General features: G+C 34.8%; 2 protein-coding genes and 1 long non-coding RNA gene across 6 annotated transcripts; 2 read left to right on the top strand and 1 right to left on the bottom strand.

Annotated features, from left to right (window-relative positions):
- Nucleotides 1-216: 216 nt before the first annotated feature.
- On the top strand, nucleotides 217-948 carry LOC145126350 (F-box protein CPR1-like). The gene has a single exon (XM_079061732.1). The coding sequence runs from the start codon at nucleotides 217-219 to the stop codon at nucleotides 946-948; it is 732 nt and encodes a 243-aa protein (XP_078917858.1).
- A 3,650-nt stretch (nucleotides 949-4,598) lies between these two features.
- LOC145125637 (uncharacterized) lies at nucleotides 4,599-8,412 on the bottom strand. 4 transcript variants are annotated; one of them, XR_013716088.1, is made up of 5 exons: nucleotides 7,766-8,412; nucleotides 7,328-7,504; nucleotides 6,958-7,237; nucleotides 5,443-5,501; nucleotides 4,599-4,975 (listed from the first exon to the last, which is right to left on the bottom strand). It is a non-coding gene; the product is annotated as an uncharacterized LOC145125637 (long non-coding RNA). The 4 variants fall into 4 exon arrangements; XR_013716087.1 differs by having other exon boundaries at nucleotides 6,958-7,203; nucleotides 7,328-7,497; nucleotides 7,766-8,409; XR_013716085.1 differs by having other exon boundaries at nucleotides 6,958-7,203; nucleotides 7,766-8,408.
- Nucleotides 8,413-9,093: 681 nt separating this feature from the next.
- Nucleotides 9,094-9,729, top strand: LOC145126348 (uncharacterized). Its single transcript, XM_079061731.1, has one exon. It carries the CDS (start codon nucleotides 9,094-9,096, stop codon nucleotides 9,727-9,729), a length of 636 nt encoding a protein of 211 aa, XP_078917857.1.
- The last annotated feature ends 2,013 nt before the right edge of the window (nucleotides 9,730-11,742 follow it).

The following is an 11,742-nucleotide window of genomic DNA, read 5'->3' as shown; positions in this document are numbered from 1 at the left end:
CTTCCGCCACAATCAGCAGCAACATTTGCTCATTTCATATCAAGATCCAATAGATAAGGAAAACTATGTTTGTTACATCGATGATGACACTTTCCCTCAACATAGGCCTCTTCCAACTCTTCCTCTGTCTGTTCAAGAACTTAAGCTTCCGGAGTAGTTGGCAGCTCTTGTGGCCTGTTGTGCTTGTATGGCTCTGATCCCAGCTATACAACTAAGATGGTTGTTCTCTGGAATCCTTCGATTAGAATATCGATTGTTGTTATTGTGCTTAACAACGATATTGTTGGTTTTGGGGTTTGTCCGGTTACTAATGACCCTAAGATCGTATCAATTACACAATCTTCGGATGACCCAAATATCGGAACAGGTTACCGTTGTAAAGTTATGGTTTACACTTTGAGCACTGGGAAATGGAGAAGTCTATCCAACAATCTGCCCACTGAATCAATTCAAGATCCACGGTCTCTAGTAGTTACTGATATGTTTATCTATTGGCATGTCGGATTGACTCGTAATATGATTATGTCATTTGATGTCACTAATGAGAAATTTGAAGTGATAGAGCTTCCGGATAGTTTAGCTATCCGTCATCCCATGCGCATGTATTGTTCTAAGCTATGTGAGTCTCTTGCCATGCTTCATTATAGGGAAGACACCTGTACTGTATGGATGATGGAGCATGGTGCTCAAAGAGCGTTTACAAAGCTATTTACCATAAAGACACCAGATGACTTTATAGTGGGCTTAAGGAAGAGTGGTGTACCTATTTTGCAAGTGACAGATGATGATCCTGATGATATTAATGCACGTTATAAACTTGCTGTTTATGAGCCCAACTCAGAACACAACAATGTTTTTGAGATCTGTGGAACGACCTCGTGGTTCAATTTGAATTCCTATGTGGAAACACTACTTTTGCTTGGTCGATCCGACTGTAATAGTTATTGACATAAATCGAGGACAACGAGCAATTTGGAATTTTGTAGTAGGCATTCTTACTGGTGATGGTTTAGCTTGAATCCAAGATGTACTTTGCTTGAGGTGGTATGTTTACAATTTCTTACCTCGTTTAAAATGATTATGGTAGAGGAACTTTTGACCTTTTTTTCTTTTTCTAAGTAATGAAGTTAGGAGGTTGAAGCCTCCAACCCGGCTACTTTATTATGATACAATTTTTCTTAGTCCCAATTTTGATTGAGGTGGTATGTTTACAATTTCTTACCGCGTTTAAAACGATTATGGTAGAGGAGCCTTTGACCTTTTTATTTCCAAGTAATGAAGCTAAGAGGTTGAAGCCTCCAACCCGACTGCCTAGTCATGTAGTTTGCTATGATAAAATGTTTCATTAGTCCCAATTCTGTAAAAAAATGTATTTATTGTTCCTTTTTTTTTTTTTTTTTTTTTTAATGGTTATGCAAAAGTGGGGGACAAATATCAAATTATGTTGCAATTAAGTGAAAACATGCATGAAACTATGGGTAATGAAATAATGGCGTTACAAATTTGTATCATAGTTATATTCCCTCTTACTGAGGATAATATGTTTTATGTTGGATAAGTAGCTTTCCCGGCCACCTACTACGACTTCCCCAGTATGCGAGGATACCAGGGAGGGGGCACTTCTTAGGGAGTGCTTACCATGTCATCCTCCACGTAAAGTAAAAAATTAGGGTGCAATATGTTACTTTTGCTACTCATGAATTTAATTCTTACATTTAATCATTTTAAACCAAACCTTTAAATATATGTTATAATAATAATAAGTTATTTTATATTTTTGAAAAATTCAGTGTAATAAAATATAAGTGTGTTGCCAGGCCCGGTCCTAGACATTTTGGGGCCCGGGGCAAAAACAAGATTGGGGCCCTTATAAAACTTTTTTTCTTGTAAAGGAGGGCGGAACCTCCGGAAATTTTTATTAATTAAAAAAATAATACAATTGAAGGCTGGGGACTCCCCACCTATGGAAAAAAAGGGCTTCAAGACAGGCCCCGAAAGCCAAACAACCTAGCAGTTAACAAACAATCACACAGATTCACAAAAAACAAATTAAAAAAACAAAGGAAAAGACGACTACCTGATGGCTAATGTGGTAGCTCAGCAGGTTGCTTTCTGTTGCTTGTATATAAGATTATATCCTTAATCCTTTGAGCCCAAAACAATGAGAAATCTGAAGATTAAAAATACAAAATAATCTTTAAATATCAGCAAATTCGAATTTAGCAACATCACAGAAAATAGATTAACTTTTTTTTGAAAAGAAATTACCTGTAGGGTGTAACCTGCTTAGCTGTTAATAATCTTTGAGCAATCTCAAATCTGATTATCTGAACATAAAAAACAGTTAAACAGAGAAATCAAAAATTTTATTTCATATCTTATTATCTCAAATCTCAAATCTGATTAATCATTCATAACAAAATCAACATTATATAAGTTTATTTAATCAAAATCAATAAATCATATTCGATTGCATACAACATACTTTTAACAAAATAGATAAATAGTTCACAGATTAAAAAATTAGACTTACATGTATTAAAAAAACGGAGTTCTCCTCTTGTCGAATGTCGAGTTCCGATTCTAAAACCGTCAAAGCGTTGTACGCATTGTACTATACTTCCAAGACTCCAAGTTCATACGAAATCCGATTATCCGAACCATTCACCAAACGATTCAGAAAGAGAACCACCAAACCAGCTATTTCAGAAAATTGAAATCGGAAAATAGAAGAGAAATAGAGAATGAGTATTGTGCAATCCGTAATCGACTAATCGGCGATGGCGAATCAGAAAATCAAAATTCAAAGAAGAGAAGTTGAGGAGGAGATTGGAGAAGGGTAACTGATTAACTTCAAGTCTTGAACTAGAAATAGAAGAAGGAGACTCGAGAACTAACCGTTAGAGATGGTGTGTCGTTTGGATTTTCCATGGAAACGAAGCTGAAGAGAAGCCGAACTGCCGAAGATTCAATTGCGATTTGAGTCTTGGAAACTGTAACCGAGAAACTCAAACACGGTAGGTCACACTCCCGCTTCCGCTTCTTCAAATTAGGCGCAAATGTTAATATTGGGCCAAACAATATGGGCTGTCATTAATATAGGCTTAAAAAAATATGGGCTGCGACTAATATAACCCAATAACAAGTATAAATATGGGGCCCTTTGGCGTTTGGGGGTCCGGGGCGGTCGCCCAGCTTGCCCAGGCCCATGGGCCGGCCCTGTGTGTTGCTATAATGCCAAGACCGGTCCTGGGGATTTAAATATCCTCAACTGCTCTGGACGAACCAGAAAAAAGGGTCCTTATCGTTATTATAAGTTTTTTTATTTCTAAATAAGAGAAATTAAATATCCTCCTATTTTTTGTTCCTATAAATCCTTCTACCCAATTAAATAGTGACATGTGTAACATTTAATGCCCATTTAATGATATTTTAATATACTAATATCACAAATATCATCATTTAATTGGGTAGAGGATTTGTAGGAACAAAAGTAGGAGGATATTTAATTTCTCTTTAAATAAATATATAGCATAATACTAAAAAATTTCTCTAGGTGTAATGTTGACTATAGTAAGGTATAATATCAATGTCTTTTCTGTCTTAGTTTTCCATGGTATTGGATGGGAGCACCTCAAGTGGAGTATGTTCACCCCCTTGGCATTAGGTGCATTCGTTACGCGATAAGAGCATAGAGGATGAGATGTGTATTATTTGGTCAGATGATGCATATTACCATTTTGTTACACTACGTCTTGTCCCGGTTAGACTTGTAAATTGAATAAAAGGTTTGAGCTTAAATATGAAAGAAATACTTAGTTTGACTAGTACTTGTCGATGTAAGAAGTTTGTGACCCAAAACAAATACGGGGCTTTCAACACATTAAAAGTGTTTGGCATGCTTTTTCTTTACCTTTTTTGTTCCAAGTTATGTACATTTAACTTGTTATAGTTATAATAAAACATAAGTCTTCGTCAACATCGTTACGTCTGTAAAATGTGCACTTTTTATGTTCGTGTTTAATTTATTATATTAAATAATGTTATTTTCCAAACAAAACATAAGATATTTCAATATAAGTAAAAGTCAGTAAATGCAAGGACTAAGATATATGCATAAAACAATAAGGGTGTCGAGCTTTTAGTTTTTGTTACAAAAACCTCGAATTAAAAAAAAAGTTGTTTGCGAATACATATTTAAAGTTTTCATTTTATACAAAAAAAAAAAATTAAATCCATAAGCTACATCAAGTATTTGAAGACTCCTATCATTGAAAAACTTAAAAAATAATTTTTGAAAAAAAAAACGAACAATGCAGAAATACTGTTGTTATTATTATTATTATTATTATTATTATTTGCATTTTCACAGTCTAGGCCCAATAATGCTAAACGACGTCGTTTAGATTGTTCACAGTATTTCTAATGAAAAGTACTTTAGATTGTTCACAGTATTTCACAGTATCAACGATTATTCTGCAAAAATAATGACTAAACATGAAAAAAATTATTTTTGAAAAGTACTTTAGAAGTTTGGCTAGATTAGCATTTTTCAGTATTTCTAATCTGTATTTTATAATTTTATGAATGATATTCAATTGAAACTAGAAGCGTTCCCCCGGCGGTGCGGGGGTTGGAAGGTGTTGATTTTGTGTGCAACTAAAGTACATTCCCTTAATTGGTATCCATAGTAAACTATGTTGCTATTCTCTAATTCGCCCATTTACAAACATGGTAAAAAAATTGAATGTACATTGGTATTTTGATGATCCAAATTATAAAAAAAAAAACAAACATTAAAATGAAAGTACATTGCCATATTTTGGTTAAGATATGCCAAATTCCACCACCTGATGAAATTGGTGAAACGGTTGTGGTGTAAGCATATGTTCCACTTCTTTTTTTAGCTGATATGTGTTATCCCATCCAGGTGGAAGTCCTTTATCTTCAGAATCTTTTTGCTCCATGTTTAAATCTGCGGTTTGACACATTTATTCTTCCAAATCACAAAACATTTGAAACTTACCATGATAGATAATGAGGTCATAACTTACTACAAAATTGGTGGAAAAATAAAGGATAAAAAGGGGTGTTTGAACTTTAAATATGAAAATTACATATAATCAATTTTCCTCTAGTGTTAGTAGTTTATTTTTTGTTGATTGAAAGATTGACATAGGAACAATTCCAGTTCAAGACACATCAATATCAATAGCAGACAACAGACATAGAAAAATAGCAACTTACTTTGTGATAAACATTTTCAGGAAGATTTGGTTTTATATGTGAAATTACTATAAACATCTTGAATGCTATAATTAACAGATATTTCATACCATACTGAACCCACATTTCTTTATAAATCGCCTCAATCTTTGCTACTAATTAAGTTGTTTTTTTAAAATAACCTTGTAACTGAGATAACATGATGTGAGAACTTACATATAACATGTTACATGTAGAATTGCTCGTCTGGCCAATAGTTGTCAACCATTCATTGCCTTATGAATGAAAAAATAAGGAAAAACACATTAGAAATTCGTGAGTCAGAGTCGCTAATGATGAAAAAATACGGTTTATTTATTATAATTTTTTTTTCATACCCTTAGGCACTGTTGTCTTCTATAACAGAAAAAAGTGTTTTGTTAAGGGCATAGTTAATAATTGTATGATACTAAAATGCTCCAAGATACTTGTAAACACTTGCTTGCTTAATTATTGCAAAATAATTGTAGAATAATGAATTTTTTCTTGAATTGTAAGGGTAAAATAGTCATTTAATCTAATTCATATGATATATTAAATGTGGATAAGGAACACACAATATGGATTAAGATCAATTTGATGATCGATATACATACTTTCCAGCTAAAATATGGTCTGTTACAAAAGTAGAATGTTATAGATAACAAAATAAAAGGAAAGTATGTTGCTTGTGGCTAGTTCTTACATTTCTGAATCTTAAAGATGAACCTATAATTTCTTCTAGGGTTCGAATTATAAAACCGAACCATATCTAATATTTTTGAATCACACAATTTTTGTGAAGGGATTTTCTGAACTATGGATTTAGCATTCGACTTCATGAGTTGTTTATACTACATTCTTGTTTCCACTATGGCCTTTTTTCATGACACCAAAAAATATTCAAATATATATTAGAAGATAAGAATGTAAAATATAGAAGAAACATCAGAATAAAGGTGATATGTTGATTTATGATCTGATATGAACAGTGATATGTACTTGATAGAAAATTTACCTTTTTTGGTGTTGGTTTGTGTGAGTGGCATGAAAAAAAATATTATTGGCATTTGGTCTTATCTGTTGATATAAAAACTTAAACCCTAACACAATTTCAAATATTGTTGTCAAAGCGTGATGAATGTATGTTGTGTTGTTAAGAATAAAGATGGGTGAAGTTAAATAGGTAATTATTCATTCTTCTATATAAAAGACAAAAAAAACTCAATCTATATATTTACAAAACAAAAGAAAAACCGATATATGTATTTATAGTATAAGGAAAACAAAAAAACATAATGTAAATTTTAGTTAGATTTCAATTATTTCGTAGTATAGCGACACAGTTCCCTTTTATATCATTATAACATTATTCATTCATCTTTTTTTTTCTTATTTAGGCATCATAGTTTCAGAATGCCCATAAAATTCAAATTGATGAGGTAAAAAAAATACAAAATACCCAGCTGTAACTTTCTAAAAGTTACCATTTTACCCTTGGACCCAAAGGCTTAAAAAAGAACATTCCAGGAAAAAACAATTGCTTATATATCATTCAAGCTACCTAACTGAATATGATGATATAGATTTACCGACCAAAATCAAACAAATCTAAGCGAAGTTCATAACGATAATTTGTAAATCAGATGGTTAGTATGATATTAACATAAATCTAAAAATAGAAAAATTTGAAGAAATTGAAGACATACTCACCAGACCTGAGATTGGCTCTATGAACCAATGCCACATGACAAGTTCCGTAAGCAACTGGAAGTGCATCGACATCCACCAAATTACACCCATCAAGAACTCCAAACATTCAATTTTGGAAAAACTTTAAAAATTTGTATGCAGAAAATTGGAATGATTGCTCACAAAACCTTCTAAATCAGATGGAAACTAACATAAGTTGTGGGTGTGATTTCTCTTCCATCGCCAATGAAACCCACGACCACATGCCTAGTAACACAAAAACCCGAATCTTGAAACAATTCTGGAAAAAAATGGTATATTCATATAGAAATTGAACATCAACATGAATGTAATTTCTCATAAGTTCAACAATTGAATAAGTAAAACTCACCAACATATGAGAGTGTACATGTGTTTGAGACTCTGAAACAAATCCATGGATTACTAACTTCTTTAATCACCGACATCTTCTAAGCAAACACGCAGCCCAATCCACAAAATGTTTATCAAGAATCATCCATTCAAGATCTAAAAACTCACATTCTCAAATTCAAATTCACCCTGCAAACTATAATGAAGAACACCGTCATTAAAATCATCTCTAAAACCATAAATCAATGCAAGATACTTTAAACCAGGAAAACACACATCAATCGACTCCAAATCAACAAAGTCAACTTTATCACCAAACACCACGTTAGGGTTTTTAATTTTGAACATTTTCAAGTTATTTTGGTAGAATTTTGACCGAATTACTGTCAAATTGCTGACGTAAACTACTTCAAGGTCATTCACAGGGTCACAAAATGTGAAGATAGAGGATACTTACATAGCGCATTTCTATGGTGTACATTAGCTATCTGATGACGACACAAGTTGAAAACTCGTCGACGTCGTCCATTAAAATAGAGAGTCCATGTAATCTAGGCCAGTGGTCGGAGTTGAAGGAGAGAAGAGATGGTCCGAAAAGCAGCAAAAATGGTGGTGACTTAACCTCTATACTGATAAAAAGCAGAGCATACCTGCTTCAAATTAGTTCGTGTTTGCAGCAACAACACAGTCGGAAATCTTCTATTCAAGTTATCGACGACTATCGTAAGCGATGCTCCACCAAATAGTATCGTTTCCAAAGTCGGTTCGATTTACCAAATAGTCATTATCGCCCTTTACCAAACCGACCACCACCAGTGGCGCCGATGCTAGATGAGTAACACTAAACTCCTTAATCGATTTGAATAGAACGGCGGAGGCGCAACCGATTTCCAATGATCACAGCCCAAAGACGACAATGAAATATGGAAGAAGTGGAGAAGACAGAGATGAATGACGAAATCAACCCGTGGGTCTGTGATTCTTTATGGTCAACAATGAAAAAGCGGTGGAAGAAACACATACCACGTGTCCAGGGAAAAGTTTGATGAGTAAGCAAAGTAAACCCAAAACAGCCACGTTGTGAAAAACTGTGAAATGTTATAATAAAGAGGAGAAAAAGAAAAATCAATGGTTTTGGACTAGAACTATAGCAAAGAAATGTGATCAGAATATGAATTTGAAAATTGGTGTTGCCAACTCTAAAATGGACAGACTATACTGCTCCTAAAGCAACATGAAATTTATATATATATAAAGAATGGACCCGATATACTAAAGATCGAATGCTGGATTGCTCTTTAACAGGCCCATAAAAAGAAGGCCCAATTATTTGTTGATATAGATCTAATTAGGAGGCGGGAACGAGCAGTTGGAATACTCAAACCGAATCGCAATTATCGTTTTACAAGGGCAAGCAAAAATTGATTTCTCCAGCCTTCTGTCACTCTAGGCACTCGATTCGCCCGATTTTGACTCTAATCTGTATTCTAGTTCTGCTAATCGCAATCTCTCCCACTCTCGGTTTCCAAACCACGACTCCAGGCGTCCACCGTTGCTTTTTCGCCACCCCTAAACGCTGTATTGCTTTATCTTGTATGTTGATGCATTGCTTTTTTAAGTTTTTCGATTTACTTTGATTTCTTTCGGTTTGATGAACTTTTTTGTTTCAGAGTAGTGATTACGCCTCATCTTTTCTCTCCCAGCGTTAGAAACCCTAGAAATTCATAATACCACCCAAAATCAACGATGTCAGACCAAATTCCTTTCCATGTTCAAGAGGAAATCATGAAAAGGCTTCCCGTGAAATCACTGGTTCAGTCCAGATGCGTCTCAAAAGCATGGAAGTCTTTGATCGACAGCTCTGAGTTCATCGCTGCTCACAGCCGCTGCCGCCACATGCAACCACATCATCTGCTTGTATCGTATGAAAATCCAGCAGTAGATGAAGACTATGTCCTCTTCTCCCGATGTTATATCGATGACGACACTTTCCCCCAACAGATGTCTGTTCCTACTCTCCCTCTATCGGTTAAACAACTTATCCTTCCTATAGTAGTTGGCAGCTCTCAGGGCTTGTTGTGCTTGTTTGGGTCTCATCCCAACTTTACTACTCAGATGGCTGTTCTTTGGAATCCTTCAATTAGAAAATCGATTGCTGTTCTCGTGCCTGGCGAACCATCTGTTGATTTTGGGGTTTGTCCTTTCTCTGGTGACCCAATCAGACCATCTGTTGCTTTTGGGGTTTGTCCTGTCACTAGTGACCCCAAGATGGTGGCAATTACACATTCTTATGGAGTTATGGTTTACACTTTGAGCTCGGGGAAATGGAGAAGTGTATCCACCAATCTGCCCCTTAATCGAACTCGATATTTACTGATCGGTTTATCTATTGGGAAGTTCAGTTACAGGATGTTAAAATGATTATGTCATTTGATTTGACTAGTGAGAGTTTTGACATGATAGATCTTCAGGATAGTTTGGCTCGCCTTCATCCTTGTGCTGTATGCATTTCTAAGGTAAGGGAGTCTCTTGCCCTGATTCAATATGGTGAAAACGACAACTTCACTACTGTATGGATAATGGAGCCTCATGGGTCTCAAAGATCGTTTACAAAGCTGTTCACCATAAAAACTCCACACGACTGTATAGTGGGATTTAGCAAAAATGGCATACCTATAATGCAAGTGACGGATGAAGCTGATTATTATGGACTGGCTAAACTTGTGGTTTATGAGCCCAACTCAGAACACAGCAATGTTCTTGAGATTTGTGATATGCCTTATCACTTCAGTATTCATTCCTACATGGAAACACTACTTTGCTCTGTTGATCTGATTATTGCAACGGGGATGATGTTACTTGATGTATGTATACAAATTAGCACCTTGTTTAAAATGTACTTTGGTAGACTAACCAGGGAGTTGAACAGTAATATTTTACATGTAGTTTTTTTTTTTTTTTTGAAGATTATCTAATGTAATACTCAAAACTATACAACTCTCTTTTGTGCAATTTCTTTCTGGCAAAAAGGATACAAGAGTGATTATTTAATCTATTTACTAATTGCATATTAAAAAATGAGTATGAAAAATGAGAAAGAAGTAATAAATAATTATTTTAAAAACATGTGAGTATAAGAAATGAAAAGAAATTAATTAATGTTAATAAACTAGTTCGCAACTAAATATTAAACATTTTTTATCAGGCATGGTTTCCATTAAATATAAACATCTTTTTTTAAAAAACTAAAGAACATGACCAAGAAGAGTTTCAAAATTGTTCTTCGAATTTTGATACTATTATTGGAGTTTCAAATTTTTATAACTTAAATTAAGTACTCTAGCCCCTTTGTAACTAATGTAGTATGTTAACTAATATAAAGTGCAATCTACATAAAATAAAAATGAAAATTGTAATTCAAAACCATTAAACGGGTATTCAAAATGTTCCTTGAGTTCTGAAATTGTTCTTTGAGTTTGAAACTTGCATGCTAATGACGTATCGCTTTCCCCATCCGACCCGGAGTCAAGACGACCAAGGGTTGTTTGATAATGAACTAACCGGGTCCGGTTAGTAAATTTTAGTAAATTTTGGCCGACTCGGTCCGGTCAGGCCGTTTGGTAGAGCCCTAAATTGGCTTACTCGGTCAGCAATAGCCGACCAATTTCCTGACCCGGTAAGTGAAAAAAGCGTAGCTGACTGGTAAAGAAACCCATTTGCCCTCATTTGCCCTTCTTTCTTCCTTTCTGGTTGATCGAACTCTCCTCCCACTGCTCTCCTCAAACCTGCCACTCTCGTTATCAGCTCTCTCAACTTCTCCTCAAATCGGTAATTGAAGGGTCGATCAGAAAGGTAGATTTCAATCGATTTCATCTCACTCAAGCCCTGCGATTTGAAGAACAAGAACACGATTCTTTGTTGCACTGCGTCTAGGTTCGTATCATCTATTTTCTCTCTCTGTCTAGATTTCTTTTGCAATCGGTATTTGGTGTTCACTTCATTAGTATTGGAATCGATGACCTTGCGTGCGTGTCCGGTACCCAGCAAGAAACTCAAAATCGCACTTCTTCTCTCTCTTGGTCTCAGAAATTAACACACCAGTCCTCCAATCAATCACCAAAAAATTCGATATTCACCCTCTTTCCCTTCAATTGATAAGTTGGTCGGAGATGGTAATGTTGCGTCTGGTGGTGGGTGATAAGGAGATATGTGGTGAATTTTGGTGGGTTAAGGTGTGCAATGGTGACGAATGTGAGTCAAGATGGTGGTGGTTTGGTTGTTATTTATGGTTGTAATATGGTGATAGTTGTAAGCTTGTAAACTTATACTCTGATCTCTTTTTACCACAATTCTCAATAGTTGTATTATTAGAAAATTATGCTCAATGATTGTGTTGTTTAAACTATATGTGAACTATGGTCAATTCAATGATAT

Source organism: Lactuca virosa, chromosome 7 (assembly GCF_052849685.1).
Source record: "Lactuca virosa cultivar CGN04683 chromosome 7, Lactuca_virosa_CGN04683_v6, whole genome shotgun sequence".
NCBI classification, from domain to species: Eukaryota; Viridiplantae; Streptophyta; class Magnoliopsida; order Asterales; family Asteraceae; genus Lactuca; species Lactuca virosa.
Note: the sequence above shows the minus strand (reverse complement) of the source record. Positions and strands in the feature narration are given on the sequence as shown.

What these genes read in the sequence shown, in the direction of transcription:
- LOC145126350 (XM_079061732.1), top strand. Translation starts at nt 217, where the DNA reads ATGGTTGTTCTCTGGAATCCTTCGATTAGAATATCGATTGTTGTTATT.
- LOC145126348 (XM_079061731.1), top strand. Translation starts at nt 9,094, where the DNA reads ATGAAAAGGCTTCCCGTGAAATCACTGGTTCAGTCCAGATGCGTCTCA.